This window comes from Lycium ferocissimum, chromosome 10, assembly GCF_029784015.1.
Source record: "Lycium ferocissimum isolate CSIRO_LF1 chromosome 10, AGI_CSIRO_Lferr_CH_V1, whole genome shotgun sequence".
NCBI classification, from domain to species: Eukaryota; Viridiplantae; Streptophyta; class Magnoliopsida; order Solanales; family Solanaceae; genus Lycium; species Lycium ferocissimum.
The window spans coordinates 16,090,688-16,107,761 of NC_081351.1; the positions used below are offsets into that span (position 1 = coordinate 16,090,688).

General features: G+C 34.5%; 1 protein-coding gene across 1 annotated transcript; it reads right to left on the reverse strand.

Annotated features, from left to right (window-relative positions):
- Positions 1 to 212: 212 nt before the first annotated feature.
- On the reverse strand, positions 213 to 7,404 carry LOC132032601 (cysteine-rich and transmembrane domain-containing protein WIH2-like). The gene is made up of 3 exons (XM_059422245.1): positions 7,189 to 7,404; positions 5,867 to 6,104; positions 213 to 634 (listed from the first exon to the last, which is right to left on the reverse strand). Exons 1-3 carry the CDS (start codon positions 7,229 to 7,231, stop codon positions 580 to 582), a joined length of 336 nt encoding a protein of 111 aa, XP_059278228.1. The 5' UTR covers positions 7,232 to 7,404; the 3' UTR covers positions 213 to 579.
- Between the last annotated feature and the right edge of the window lie 9,670 nt (positions 7,405 to 17,074).

Here is a 17,074-nt window from a genome sequence, read left to right on the forward strand (position 1 = left end):
TTGATATGGATACAATTTGCTTCCTTAACTCAATTAGTAGGACCCTTAGAGTCCACTCCTTCCCCACACTACAGTGAAAGGGAAAAAGTAAAGACAATCATTAAAGCAGCCCAAGCAAGACTTACCATATCCATATGAAATATGTCCCCTACAATCATGTCCAAACGGCTCCTATAATGTATAACAAAACTACTCAATTTCAGATAGTACAATGACAAACTTGACTTGTATTAACACTGACTTTTACAATTTTAAGCTTGTTGGCTCTACGTGAGAAATACATATAATAACAATCTGTAAATTTAAGGAACATGACATCCACAAACATATGACTGTAACAGGAAGATTACATCTTAGCAAAGCCAGAAGTGTCCTAATATATTTCTAGCACAAACGCATCCTTCACAATTCAATTGCCACAAGACAAAATAACGAACAATAAAAGTATTGATAGTACAAGTTCTTCGCGCATACGTAATAAACCTTTTACAGAGGAGTCTCCTGACATTTTCAAGATTATGTCCGCAATAAGTAGCAATTTGATGAGCTGACAATATTTCGCAGATGACAAGAAGCAAACTAGAAGCACCTAGTGCACTCCTCCAAAAGACAGCAACAACAAAGAGTAGCCAAACTGCAGAAAAAGATCAGCTTTAAGCAAACAACATAAATGGCACAAATAGATGAGATGTCATGAATAGACAATCCAAACCCAGATATATATACTGCATGGTGCGTGTGTGTGTTTATCATGATTTTCTTCGTGTTGATCAACTAAATTACATTTTGCATGTGATATGCTCAATTGCTCAGTATTTTCTTAGCTAACTTGCCCTATTTATTTTTTCATTTTTCTTCTATGGGCGTGTGATGGGGAGGAAAATATTTTTCAATTTTCTTGTGTTTGGTTGGTCAAATTTTTGGAAAATATTCTCTAGGAAAACAAGTTCCTAAAAATAAGGAAAATCACTTCACTTGTGGAAGTAAGGAAAACAAGTTCCCTAAATGGCATTCCACACTTATTGTCTTCTTTCCACCCTCTAACACACCCACCCCTAACCCCACCCCGCATAGCCCCCAGACCTACCATCTCCCACCCCACCCTCATCACCCCACCTCCATAGTGTTTACCTAAATTATGTACAAATGTTTTTGGGACAATATTTTCTGCTTACTTACCCAACATAAGAAAATAAGTAAGAAAATCACTTATTTTTCACGAAAACATAATCCTTCAAACCAAACACACCCTAAGTTTCGGCTTGTATTACCTCTGTCTCTCCCCCCCTCTCTCCCCGCTTCCTTTCGACTACCCCCAAATAAGCAAGACTAACACATGTAAGAGACAAAAGAGGAAGTGCATTGCATTAGCTTATATCGACAAAGAATTAAAGAAATTTACCCAACAACAATGTTTCTGAAGCTGAAGTTTGCAACAGAAAAAGACAGAATAGGAACCCCTCATCGTTTCACAAAGAATTTATGAGCAACAAAAGCTAGATGCATGCTTTAGGCCACAAGATGAAATAATCATGAAACAAGAGTAGGACAGAAATAAAAGCCTCTAATGGTTTCACGAGAAATTAACTAGGGGCAAAACATATTGGTGCTATCAACTACAAGACGAACAAAACGATAATTGATTCATGCGCAAACACAGAATTGACACTCTCCACTTGTATCCCAGTGCAAGTAAGAAACTTCAAGTATGGGCATTACAGTTGAATTCTGAGGAAAATGGTGCTCTAGAACTGCAATAATTGCCATCTTAGTTAGCTCCCGGGTTTTGATCTAGTGGCAAGAATGCAATGGCAAGTGTGAGTTAGACACATCTCACGAGCTCGAACTCCACCGTGAACAAAAAACCTAGTATTACTGTGAAGAAGGTCAGGGGAAGAAAGGGCCACTATCCTACGAATTTCAAACCGTGCGCTAGCTGACACTTGGAGATTTATCCGCTATTAAAAAAAAATGTTAAGTAGGAAAGAACTAAATGACTTTGTTAATCATGTTGAACAGCTAAACAGAAGTAGATAGATATGACAAAACTGAGTTTTGCTTATAGGTCAGAGAATGTTTTCAACCAGGAAACTTGGCAAGAATCGTGATGTGCAGCATATTATTCCAAAGGTGCTGCAATATCCAAATCTTTTTCATCGAGTGAACGGATAGTTTTGCTCAAGATGAGGACAAACAAGAGCGGGCCGCAGAACTATGTTTTTGTACTCATTACTAATACAGTACCTAAAGCATGATGTTGCAAAAAATAGCAGAATGAAAACAACACATAACGAGACAAAAATTAGGATAATATATTAAGGCGCGCAAGTAAACAAACTTTTCTTCTATTTAAGTTCCTAACTAAAACCTCAAATAGGTAGTTCCATTCGGATCCCGGCATGAAGCTATCTAGAACCCTCCACCGCAAAACAGATATGTTTGGCCTAGGCAGATAATACGCCTAAAGTCTGTTTGGTGGGTGATTGACCAATTTCTAGTGTTAAGAGGCATGGTGCTACTCTCTTTGTACAGATTTCTTTGCTCTTGCCTACTTATTTAAATATGCTGAAACTCCTTTATGAAGACTTGTTGCATAATGAAAATCAGAAAGATCGCTTGACCTTATGGAAAGTCACAAAGATGGAACGACTTATAGATTTAGGCGCCATGGCCCCTTGATTTTAGTAAGATTTTTATCTTTCCAAAATTCTTTTGCTGAAATTTTAATATCTATGCATGTCAAGTTTTGGATTTTCATTAGTACGTTATTTTGCTACTTGCAGTCGCAGACTGTCTATATACAAGTAGATATGGACATTCAACATGACATATGTGGCTTTTGTCGGAATTTAGAAACTTGAAGATAGATAGAAGCGTGTGATCTTTTGAGGTGTTGGAACAATGTAAGACAGAAGAAATGGTGGAAAATAGTCCCATCCTACATATGTTGGACTGTTTGGTGGGAAAGAAATGCAAGGTATTTTGAAGATAGAAGCTGCTCAATTCAAAGAATCAAGATGTATTGTGTATAGTTGATTCATTTTCAGTGTAAAGAAAACTATGTAGTTGAAGCTGAAACATTACTAGAGTTTCTAGGGTCCTTGTAAGAGGAACAAGGACATACTTCTGCTTTTTTTCTTTTGGTTGAGAAGGTAACATTGACATACTTCTGTTTTTTGTAATTATAATTTGGCTTCCAGCACTGTTTGTGCTTATGAGTAGTACACTGTTACCTTTCTCAGGGAATTCAAAGAAAGAGCAAAAAGAATGTGTTGATTTGCTGGTTATTGCAATGTGAGGAACTTGGTCAAATATATTGTCCCTATGCTATTAATTTTTGCAATCTAACCAGACCATTGTTTTTTAACCTCTCGTAGTATCATTGTTCTCTTTACAGCTTGGATGAGTGTTCTTAGCTTTCTTAATAGCATATTCCACATCGGCAAGTGAGGTTAAAAAGAGGAGGACAAGAAAAATCATCAAAGCATGAAGTATCAGGGGCGGACCCAACGTGAAGGGTGGGGCGACACATGCCCCCCGTAACTTCGGAAAAAACACTACATATACACACACACACACACACACACACACACACATATACACACCTTGAAAAACTATGATATATTTTAAAAGGACCCCTCAAACATAATTGCAAAAGTAGTTCAGTTGGTAGGAGTGCCCCTGAGTGCTCACTAGTCGCCGCCCCAGATCAAATCTCGGCTCCAACGCAATTGTTTTTTCAAAAATTTGTGCAGTTTTACTGATTTTTTTTTTCTTTTTTTTTTTTTTTTTTTATCTTTTTATTGTTTAGTCCCCTCCCATTTTACTTTTTCATTAAATTCTTTCCCCCCAAAAGCTCCAAATCCCAAAAGATTTTGTCCACTTCCCACTCATCTTTTCCCAAGTAATAAGCAAAAAGAAACTCTTTGGCTCTCTCCATTCTCAAATCCTCCTTCCATTATAAAGTTTCTCACAAATCACTAAGTTATCTCAAGGTTATCTTTTCGCGAATTGGTAAGTATTCTTTCTATTTTTTTAATTTTTTTGTATGAAATACAATATAGTTATAATAAAATAAGGAGTGGGGTGTGATTCCCCCCGCCCCTCTCCCTTCCTCCTCCTTTTTTTTTTTATTTTTTTTTTTAAAGAGAGAGGGGTGTGTTTTCCCTATTGAGAATATTATTTTACTTGTATTCTTGATTGACTCTTAAAACTAATGAAATCTTTATTTCAATGTTTTAAGAGTTGTACCCCTAACTTTGTCGCTAGTAATTGGCGTACTAAAGATAATGGTGCCCCCGTTGCGCTCAAATCCTTGGTCCGCCTCTGCGAAGTATTATAAACATGTATAGCAATCCATGAAGTCTTCACTACTAACTAAAACCTCAACTAGGTTGATGCATGCGGATCCTGGCATGAACCTGTCTAGAACCCTCTGACGCGAAACAGAACTTGAGATCAATGAATAAAAATAAACCAAAGAAAAGAATGATTGTTCTGTTATTAATAGGTTAATCATCCAAAATCTTTTCAATCTAACCAAAGTTCCACCCCTTCACCATACCACCATTGTTCACCTATGCATTTTTTACCAAAAGCAGACTATGTGGTGAAAGAATAACACCATATAAACAACACATGCAAAGATAAATATTAGAATAACAGAACTGGAGAATATTCAAGGAACCTAAGAATCACGCCCTAAAGAGTCGCCCACAGGTGATGCAGGCCCCTGCATCCTCATATTTTGAGCTCGTAATCCCTCAATTAAGCTGAGCTCTGTGGATTCTGGTCATAATCCAGTCTAATACTCCTTTCCCACAAAATAGAACTTGAGACCGATCAACAAATCCATATGCACCTCAGAGATAAACGGTTCTCGTGTTGTCGTTCAGTTAATCACAGAGAATCTTATCAATCTTTCACCCTTCATTTCATATGAGTTCATCACTAAATCCAGTTCCTGATGATTATTCTCCAAACACCTAGTTCTGGATCACAACTGTCCTTACTACTAATGATCATAAAATGAAGCAATATCCCCACAGATAATCAACTCTAGTTACCTTTTGGGCTATCAAGTGCAGGAGTTTAGAATATGTTGCATTTTGGCCTCTCAACAAACAGTTCATTTTTCGAATTCGAAAAGAGGAATTTGTATAAATGCCGAACCTATAAAAAAAATTCAATTTCACACGGAACCTATGAGGTTTGGCCAGATAAATTGAATTGTTTGTTCCGGTATGGTGGCGAAGACTTAAATTTGATGACATCACAAAGTTCCATGATCAGACACAGGAACATTACTTGTTTTTTCCTTCATCACTTTCTCCCCAAAACGTATCTTTATTACTCTGCGGAATTTGTTGTTTTGTCTTTCGAAAAGACCTATTTTAACTTTTAAGAACAACCCCAAATACATCACTTGTAGAAAATGTCTATTTAGAATTTAATTGAACTTCCATTCAGGGGAATACTGTCAGAGGCGGAGCCATAGTGGTGGCTACGGGTTCGGCAGAACCCAGTAGCTTTGGCTTAATTCCTATATTATGTTGAAAATTTTATTTAATATGTACAAATAATCTGTTCAGAACCCAATAAGCAAAAAGAATTGTAGTCGAGAACCCATAAACTAAATATCCTGACTCAACCTCTGAATCCGGTTAGCATTCAACACATGAAGTAAAATGGTGGAACATCTAATATGTACCAGCCCGGACACTATTGTTACATTATGAAATTGCTAGTTTTATGCTGGCTATCAGCCTACCACAACCCTCCTCTTTTATCTAGGCTTAGGATGCTCACATAGCCCGGACACTACTGTTATAAGCTAAAAATCGAGAGAGAGAGAGAGATGACATACCATCCTTTTAGGAATGAAGAGCAACCATTGTCGTCGCCATAATAGCCACCACCCTGGTCAGGGTAGTGTTGATATGGTGGTGGTCGTGGTGGAGGGTATTGATCATTAAAGTATCCCTGATAACTGTGGGGTCCGGGAGGTGGCGGTGGAGGAGGGTACCCTGCATTGTAGTACCCTGGTGGCGCTGGCATCCCTGGCGGTGGGTATCCTTGTGGTTGGGGCGGCGGTGGTCCATACCCTAAAAAATAGTAAAAAAATTACAAACAAGTTCAATCACAACAATCACTTGACCAGAAGGCTAATAGTAGTAATCTAGTATTAAAGATTCTAATTTACCAGTTTTCAAAATAAGTATCAAAGATTGAAACTCGGGTGATCATGAAATTGGGTATTTCTATTGTAACTTACCTACAGGAAGCAATACTAGCAAACAACCAATTTACTAGCAGCAGTTCTTGAAATAGAATTGATATTGCAACAGGGCTAACCAAAAAAAAAAAAAAAAAGAGAGAGAAATATACAAGAACAGACAAGTAGAGCTAAAATAATTGATTGACCAATTTACTGGTGAAGTATTTGGTAGATAAAGGTTGAATCTTGGGTGTTCTTGTTATTAATACTGCAACTTACCTTAAAAAAGGTTTAGAACAAAAAAAACAGACAAGGTAGAATTAAAACAACCCATTGAACTAACTTCTTAGACAAATGTCAAAAATTGAGTAATCTTGAAAATGGGTATTTGATTTTGTAACAAATACAAGAACAGACAAGGTAGAATTAAAACAATGGATTAACCTAATTTACAAGACAAAGGTCAAAAAATAGGGAAATCTTGAACTTGGGTACTTGATATTGTAACTTACCTAATAAAAGCAATACATACAAGAACAGACAAGTAGTAAATAAAACAATCAGATAACCAATTTACTAGCAGTAGTATTTTGGTACACAAAGGTTGAAACTCGGGTGTTCTTGAAATGATATCTATATTGCAACTTGCCTAAAACAAGAGAAAATTACAAGAATAGAGACAAGTAGTAACAATCAATTGACCAATTTACTAGTGAAGTATTTGGTAGATAAAGGTTGAATCTTGGGTGATCTTGTTATTAATACTACAACTTACCTTAAAAAAAAAAAAAAAAAAAAAGAGACAAGGTAGAATTAAAACAATCCATTGGGTAATCTTGAAAATGGGAATTTGATTTTATAACAAATACAAGAACAGACAAGGTAGATAAAAACAATGGATTAACCTAAGTCAAAGGTCAAAAAAAATTGGGAAATCTTGAAATTTGGTATTTTTGAGATTGGTAACATACCTGGTGGAGGGTAGGGACCTTCATGAACATGCTGGTAACTCATTTGGGAAATCTTGAAAATTGATTGTTTGATGGATGGTTGTGGAAATTTGAATGAAAATGAGGTATGGTAGATTAGCTAAATACAGATATGTTTTTAAACTTAGGTGCTAAGGTGGAGGAAACTTAATCAGTAGAGGCACGTCAGAAGATAATTTAAGGGTAGCTATCACCTATCATAGTCATTCACATGTTGGCAGCAGAAACATCCAGAGTGTATAATTTAGCAAGTTGGGTTGGCTCAAAACATGATAATCATGATCAAGGGTAAAGGGGTCGTTTGGCAGGTAGCCGAAATTATTTCGGGATTATAATTTCGAGATTAATTTATCTCACCTTTTGGGATTATTTTATTGCATCTGAAATTAATTTATCCCACCTTTTGGGATTATTTTATCCTATCTTCCAGATAGGATAAAATAATCTCAACCTTAGTGGGATAAGGTGGATATTTCACTCTTGGGATTATGCTTCATTTTATACCGTGTTTGGTAGGAGGTATAAATTTATCCCAAAATAAATTTATACCTCCTACCAAACATGGTACAAAAAATTAGTACTGGGATATCGCAGCCTATACCATGCACCAAACGACCCCTTTAAGGGTCTAACCGGTGAGAATTTAGAATTATTGCTATGTTTTAATGACGACGTGACGCTTATTTTTAGTCCCAAAAAAAAGACATTTTTATATTTATAATTTATAATAATTTAATTTTAAATTTCTTATTTTATCACTAATAATATTATTTGATAGTCATATAAATATTTATAACTTAGTTTAAACTATAAGTTTTAAAGTCTTCCTTTCATTCTTACAGTCGTACCTAATCAAACACCAATTTTTTGCGCGGATTGTCCTTTTGGGGTGGTCTTTAATTTTTGCCCCTCAAGTTAGTGGTCTTTAATTTTTACCCTTCGCCTAATACCCTGAGGTTTTGGGTTTGAACCACAGCTTAGTAAAAAAAGAAGAAGAAGAAAAAACAAATTTCGCAAGGCAGAGTTTTGCCTTCAAAACTCTACCTTAAGGCAGAGTTTAGGGAGAGTTTGCCTACAAAACTCTACCTTAAGGCAATGCAGAATTTGTTGTAGGCAATCTCTGCTTAGCGATTTTATTTTTTAATTTTCACCTGAATAGGTGGTTCGAACACGGAACCCTAAGGTTTTAGATGAAGGGCAAAAGTTAAATACTTTCATTTTGACGAGCAACACTTAAAGACCACCCCAAAATAAGAGCATCACTGCGAATTGCCCATTAAACACCATCAGATAAATTGAGAGAGGGAGTATGCTAAATTTTATTGGGCCAGTCTGAGGATGTTTAAGGTTCAGAAAGCAATTTTGTACGAGTGATTTGAAGAAATAAGATCATTTGAAATTATGGAGATATTCGAAATAAAACCCATATTTTACAATAATTTACATTACTATTTGACACTCAAAATATAGTAATAAATTTTTTACACAATATATACAGCTACTAATTTAGCTCCGCATCTGAAAAGAGAATGTTGAGACCCACAATTGTTGTATTCGAGCTTCAATTTTTGGGGTTGCCATTTTTTATTTCGAGTCGGTTGAAGGTTCGAAATATGTTTTTTTGTGGTGTGCGGGAGTTTAAATCGTTAAACGCAGCAGAAACTTGTGACACCGTTGATGAATCTTTGAAGCTAAAATTCAAGTTTGCGAAATAGGAATTATTTTTGATTGGGTGTTGTCCAAATGTTTGAGAACATCTTGATGAGATTATTTGTCAAGTTTGGGAATATTTGGTACAAATTTGGTGAGATTTTGAATTGAATTTCAAATTGAGCTTCGATGTTGAAGAAGAATAGTCTCATGTATATCACATGTATATTTTATAGACGACGCACATATCATTATGTTTACCACATATATGTCACATGTATATCATATATTCATATGTATGTCACATATATGACATATATATAATACCGATGCGCATGATATACATAGAATATATAAGATATGCACATGACATACAATAATGGCCAAAGTCATAGAAAAACCCCTAAACTTTTCCACATATTCCTCATTGCCATCTAAACTTAAGCTTGTTCCGATTGACACTTGTACTATTAAAAAATGTACCTATTGGACACTTTTTGCTAATGTGGCGTAGTTTGTGTACTACACGTGAAACAAGCGCGTGAAAAGTTTTTATTTTGATAAAAATTATTTTTTATTCCTCTTCTTCTTCATATTTTCGCCCTGCCATCATCCACTTCCAATTTTCACCATTGTTGCCGCCATTATTGTTTCTGCAAACACACACCAATCATAATTTTAAACTGGCTCTCATGTCTTTGATATCTCTCCCAGTAAAAGAAAATAAGAAAATTAATGTGGGCGTCAAAAACAATTCCGGCGAAACTCCGATCCACTTTTTAGTCCAAGAATCTGTCCCAACATGTTACTATATTAATGTAATCTAACGATAATAGATCATACCTATTAAGTAAAGTTGACAGGAATTAAAAAAAAAAAGTTAAGTCCACCAAGGGAAGAAATCAAATTTGGGTTCAAAAAAAATTCCGGCAACACTCCATTTTTTCCGGCAGCGTTCATTCGAACTTATTAATTTTTCTGGTATAACTACGTTTTTAGTTCTTATTCCAGTGGGAAATGAAATGGGGAAGAAGATCCTTATGCCAATTGAGAAATGGGAGGGAAGGTGGAGTGGGGGTTTGGACTATGGCTTGTGGACGAGGATTCTGGGGAAAGGGGGAAGGAGGGGTCGGGTAAGAGGGGCTGGGGTTTTAAAATTACCTTCATTTTTTTTTTTTTTTTTTTTTTTTTTTGCAGAAAATATTTTTTCTTTTCTTTTTCCTTATAATTTATTAATTAATTATTATTGTGGACCCAAATGCCACATGTCATCTTTTGATTAGTCATTGCGCCACGTCATCGCGAGTGTAATGCACGCACCTTAAACTTGTGGCTGATTATTAAAAAAGTATCTAAGTGGTTTAAATTCGGAGGAGTTTAGGTGTTCAATCGGAACAAGCTTAAATTTAGATGGCCATGAGGAATATGTGGAAAAGTTTAGGGGGCTGTATATGACTTTGGCCTACAATAATATACATGTGACATACACAACAGTTTTCTTCGCAAAATTCCTTTTTTTTTTTATATATATCAAAACCAATTTGGATACATTCTAAATGCACCCAACCTTCAAAATCGACTCCTCCAAGTTATTTCAAATAAGATCGAGCTACATAGCTGATTTTCAGTACAAATTTTTAATTTAATTGAAACCAGTTCAATGCTCCAAACGATAATGCGAAACCAAATATATTTTGCCAAATTCAGCACCTCGGTAGAAATTATCAGGGAGAATCAATTTTTAATAGATTTCCCACTTAAACTATTAGGGGTGGCCAAAAAAGTGAAGGTGAACGGGATAAAATTGACAGTAAGGGAAGGATTGACTCAAGTATTCTTTGTCATCTATTAAAAGACCTTTTCTCACTTCTCTTTATATGAAAGTTCTTTGAAAACATGCACGCCATACTATAAAATTGCTATAAAATTTAAAAAGGATCTTGTTATGTGAGGTAATTAATTGAAAGTTTCTATTACTGGAAATATTAACAATATTAATCAGTAAAATGAACAAAATGATAGAATGAACTTATCGGATCACCGCTGCGTTGTGGCAAGCACTGCCTTGAAAGCGATTTCGGCCCGATTACGATGCAAATCGTTTAGCCCGATCGCTCCCCAAGGTTTTACAACACTTCCAAACACTTGCACTAGTGATTGAAAGCTTGGAGTTTTCACAAACTGAATTGCCCAGAAATTGAGAGGAAAAGAAGAACTTTTAAGAAAAAGAAGAGGTGATTTTTTCTGTGTAAGTAATTAACCAAGAAGGCTGATTTATACAGGCTGAAAATCTGAAGGGTTCAAAGAGGATTTATTAGCCATTAAAGAGACCTTAATGATTATTAACTTGGTCATTTAAACCAGCCAGTTGATCAACCATTAAAGGGAATTGAAGGATCATTACTCCATATGTTACAGAATTAATTTGGAATGAATGAGTATATTTAGATCCTTGTAATGTATCTATATTCTTTACATTACATAAAAGGATTAGGTAAGATTAATTCCTACGTCTATATAAATAAAGCTCTTAAATCATCATGTAATTTAAAATTTCCTATCGGTTAGTGTCCTGTTAAAGGCATAAAACAACCCCATATTTGATATTTATGTCGCACTTCACTAAGATGTGGACTGCTAGGATTAACTATTTCGTTTATTATTTCCACTTCCTTATGAGGTTTTGAAGAAGTAGATAGTTTTGAAAAATACATACTATTTCCTAAAAAGTATTAGGGATACCTCCCCTCACATTTGTCTTAATCATAGTGATCTCCCTTGTGGTTTACAATATTACGTTTACCTCCCTTTTTTTTTTTTTTTTTTTTTTTTTTTTTTTGTAACAATACTTTTAACCCATTTATTATTATTCAAAAAAAATTATAGTGTGACTAATTTGCCCTTTCTAGTATCCTCTTTGTTCAGTTAATTTTGCACATGTTTTTAGAAAATTCCCGTTATAAATTATTCTTCCACCTTCCATTAAAATTTTACAAATTCGATGATTCCAATTTTTTCTGATCCATTCGATTATAAGTTGGATTTCTCTTTTCATTATGCTTAGAACCAAAATCTTCCCCTTCGTATCTATTGATTTGATGCCTAAATGCTAAACACAGACAAACAATTAATTTGATTTCTCACACTAGAAATCAATAGATATTGAGAGAAATCTGCTAATCAAAATGAGATGAGATTTGCAACAAGGGGAAGGAAGATTAGGACAGATTTTTTGTTCCAAGGGAACTTATAGCTTAGGTAAATGGAATGCATCATGTCTCTAAGGGAGATTTAGGCAGATTATGAAATCGTTGCTCATTTTTGTTCTTGAATTCCCTTTGTATTTTAGTAGAAGATTAACCATATTTGATATCCATATGGGAATTCAATTTCAAATCTCATCTCCTAATTTGCTTTCATTTATATTCCTTTGAATGAAAATATATATGTTGGGTATCCGAAATTTACGAAGAAGGAATTTTGATATATGATAAGTGGACAGAAGTTGAATTTTAGATAAGCACCAGTGAATTTTTCGAATTAACTAGAAATGAAGTATGAAAATTGATTCTTTTAGCAAAGATTTTTATAACTTTAATTGAACAAAGAGTGTATCAGAAAGGGCAAATTAGTCATATTATACTTTTTTTTTATTTAATAATAAATGGGTTAAAAGTATTGTTACAAAAAAAATCAAAATAAGGGATGTAAATGTAATATTGTAAACCACAAGGGAGGTCACTGTGATTAAGATAAATGTGAGGAGAGGTCTCTGAAATTATCCCAAAATATTATTATTAAAGGATTTTGACCTTAAAAATTTATGAGAAAATTATTATTTCACTTTATATATATTCAAATTATATTCTTAATAGTTTATAGAATTTCACATACTAATGTTCAATTCATATAAATATTATTGGTCAAATAAGTGTGCGTAAACACTAAGCTTTTGCATGAATATAATAAACACTCATTATTTACGATACAAGAGATCAACGTCAAACCAAATGGCACAATGGCTTGCTAATTGGCAAGACCCCACACGAAAGCCAAGCAAATTTTGTGTATACATATAACATATACTAGTTATGTGAGGCCCGTCTTTTAGCCCAAACTGATATATAAAAGCGAGATATTTTAACTAAAGAAATATAATTTGTGTTAGTACAAGTGTACAACAACAACAACCATATACCCATCGTTGTAGTCGCGAGTGGGTAGTTATATAAAAGCAAAATTTTCATTCCACTCCTTTAATATTTTAACTTCCATTTTGATGAAATTATAACTTATGTATCCTAATTTTCTGAAGTTATTTAGTTCAAAATAAATAATCTATACATAGTTAATGAACTTTTAAGACAAATACATAATTTAACTTGTGCAACAGATGGAGCTGCTCCTCTCTTAATTAGGGATTAGGGGTTCGAACATGGACATGGAAAAAAATCTTTAGAGGAAACGCTCCCCCGAATAGGCGCGATGCGTGCGAATTATCGGATTAATTGGGCTCAAATGCGGATATCAAGCACCAATCGAAAAAATCAAAAGAACGTGAAAAATGAGGTAGGAGGTTCGATAGCTTTTGAAAAGTAGACTTTAAAAACAAAAACAAAAACAAAAAAATTGACATAAATAAATAAGATTAGGACCTAAAAGTAATTAATTAAAAAGTTTTAAAAAAATTTGAAAATTATTGTAAGGACTACAAAAGTCCCCAGGCTCGATAACTTTTGAAAAGTAGACTTTAAAAACAAAAAACAAAAAAATTGACTTAAATAAATAAAATTAGGACATAAAAGTAATTAATGAAAAAGTTTTTAAAAATTTGGGAAATTATTGTGAGGACTACAAAAGCCCTCACATTCCCTCTTATATATAATAGTAATATAACGTATAAAATGTCAACATAGGAAACCTCCAAAATATGAGCCATTTCTTAACCGAATAGACTACCGCGTAAAAAAAAAAAAAAAAAACAAGGACTAATCAGTTTGAAATTTTGAATCCAGTGATCACCATTTGACAGTTCCTTATTTTATAGTAATGCCCAAAAAAATAATGTTAACTAAATGTATCTTGTACTTGGCACTACGTGTACGTGTTTAATGTCACTTTGTAAGCAGATGCATTGCAATATCAGCTATATCTAAATTTAATACTCCCTCGGTCCCATAATAAGTGTCACTTTAGTCAAAAATACGCATATTAAGAAACCAATAATGCAATGTGAAGTTTACTAAATTACCTCTATACAATAAAAAAATATTTTTTCCTCTTGATTAGAGCATGCACAAATAGTACTATGTGGCTTTTTATTTACATGTTACTTTTACTTGTCAATTTTTGTCTAAGGGTAGAGTTGAAAAAAATTATTTTTGTCTTGATTTTCTAAGGTGACACTTATTATGTGACAATTTTTTTTTAGCTAAGATGTACTTATTATGAGACGGATGGAGTATTTTTTTACATGGATAAATTTACGTATAAAAGATTAGTAAACTTGTGATACATAATAAGTATAAATTCATAAGTTTAAAAAAACAACAAATTAAGTATTCTAAATTTTAAAAATTATATTGATAGAGCCTAATTTTGGATGCATCTCCACTTTCAATCAATTGATGTTCTCCAGCTGTAGCTGCTTCAATTTGCAGCATAATCTTCCTAGCAAAGCAAAAGAAAACGCGTTAACATTTGCAGAATATACTTATCCTATCTTCCCATCTTTTCTTCCTTTACATAATAAAAACATTCTCACCATCTTAATTTGCGTACGTGACACTTTTGAATTTCGAGAGTTATATGAATTTTTTTATTTTATTTTTATTGTGATTTTTATTTGCCTTTTAATATATTAAATATTACTCTTTATGTTTCAATTTATATGATACATTTTTTGTTAGTCTGTTAAAAAAAGAATGACACATTTTTTTTATTTGACAATAAATTAATTTTAACCTTTACCTTTTACGATTAACGAGATGATCTATTAACACACAAATATCTTTTGACTTTTTTCAAACCATAAGATTCAATATTCTTTCTTTATTTTTTAAACTCCATGCCCAGTCAAATTACACCACATAAAAGCGAGACGGAGCTAGTAATTATTATGACTTATACAATACTTCTTACGTAATTTCTATTCAAACATTCTGTATTCGAATTCAGACAAAAGAGATTTATCCCTCGAATCTGAACTGTGTCACGTAAACCTGGAGAGAAGGTGTACTCCACTACCATTTCTCCACTTAAAAAGTTAATTCTTCTCATTCTACTAATTAAAGCAGATTCCCAGCAGAATCTTTAACACATAATAGCATTGTTCTCAAAATAATGCGTATAAGTTTAAACAAAGTTTCAACGAATCAGAAACACTTAGTAAAACCAGATTACACAAGATAAAATATTTAAAACGAGAAACTACGAATCGGAAAATGAACGAGAAAATGTGTTGGAAGATAAAAATATTTCGAATATAATCGAGCCCACTTAGTTCAAAGTGTGTCCTTAAGGAAATTATTCCCTCACCGTACTCGAGGTTGATGGAATATCCCTCCCGAGATAGAACGATTATCTTACCCGAATAGTAGTACTAAATTCGGTAGCGGCGAACCACTCAATAGTAGTGTATCACACAGAATAAAGAAGAGAGTTTTTGGAGAGAAAGATTTGTAAGCGCGAAAAAAAATTCGTCTTTTTTGAAGGAATTTATAGCGAGGAGGTGCGATTGAATGTTTGCAACCATTCAGATCAGTCACCAGGTTTTTTGGAGGGAAATTTGAAAAAATCCGGGAAGAGAAAAACGGACCGGGTCGGTGGATTTTCTATTTAATTAAATAATTAGTTAATTAAATAAATAAATAATTAATTAAATAATTAAAGAAAAGTTTGTCAAAAAAGATAATCAATCGATCTTTTGACAAATCCAAATCCAAATCCAAAGCCAAAGCCAAAGCCAAAGCCAAAGCCGAAGCCGAGCGAGCGACGACGACGGCGCGAGGGGTCCTTGCCCCCTCAACCCTTTTAGCAACTAGATAAGGTGTAATGTAATATATACACCTCTCCTTTCCTCTCTTTTTCCTATGTGGGACGAATGCTTTAACCAAAGCAAAAAGGACCTTTTACATTCCCTTCACTTTTCATCCCATCATTTCCCATTCACCAATATCAAAACCCAACAATCCCCCACATGAATGGGGAATGGCTATAATATAAAAGAATGCGCGGACAAGTGTGATATACAAGCGAAGATTGGGATTGCGTATCCGGATAAGTAGGTTTCCCTTTGAACTTTCCGTAGTGAACTTATATCGGATATACTCGATCAATCGGTAGATTTGATATCTTTGAACCGTCGAACTTTATTGTATACCTAGACAACATAAGTCACACAATCAACTCTCAACCGTTTATGGTTCTCGCGGTTGTGTTCGTTTCAGCCATGAACACCGCCCCGGTTTCATGAGTGCATAGAGAATGGGCCTTCATTGTCATTCCCCTTTAAAGCGGCTTACACTTAACACTCACATAGGTGATTTCTAAACATGTGGTCCTATAGCCACATTATCCGGTCATACTGTTTTGCCAGATTTAGATAATCATTAAAAAACCTTAATGCTTTATTAACTCATTAACAAGCCATAAAGTTTTATCCTTATTTCTGAACATTGTCTTCATCCGAGAATGGGTTGAGTTATTTGACAATGTTGAACCGTCAGTCACAACTTTGTTTGATCTCCTTGAACCTAGCTCTTGGGATCTCCATCGCTAGGTAGAGTTACCGCCATGATGACTTGTCCTCGGCCTTAACCCCATTCCCATTGATGATCTACTAACTCCCTCTCTAGATAAGCCTTTTGTAAGCGGATCCGCTTACGTTATCTCTTGACTTTACATAGTCAATCGTGATAACGCCACTAGAGAGGAGTTGTCTAACGGTATTGTGTCTCCGTCGTATGTGACGGGATTTTCCGTTATACATTACGCTCCCTGCCCTACCTATTGCTGCTTGACTGTCACAATGTATACATATAGGAGCCAAAGGTTTGGGCCAGAATGGAATATCTTCTAAGAAATTCCGGAGCCATTCAGCTTCTTCACCGGCCTTGTCTAAAGCTATGAATTCGAGATTCCATAGTGGAACGGGCGATGCAAGTCCGTTTGGATGATTTTCAAGACAACCGCTCCACTCCCAATTGTGAAAACATAT

Excerpts from the sequence above, each read along its gene's own strand:
- LOC132032601 (XM_059422245.1), bottom strand. The coding sequence starts at position 7,231 with ATGAGTTACCAGCATGTTCATGAAGGTCCCTACCCTCCACCAG. Across the intron at positions 6,105-7,188 it reads AGGTCCCTACCCTCCACCAG|GGTATGGACCACCGCCGCCC; the intron begins GTATGTTACCAA and ends ACTATTTTTTAG. Across the intron at positions 635-5,866 it reads TCTTCATTCCTAAAAGGATG|TTTGGCTACTCTTTGTTGTT; the intron begins GTATGTCATCTC and ends CTTTTTCTGCAG.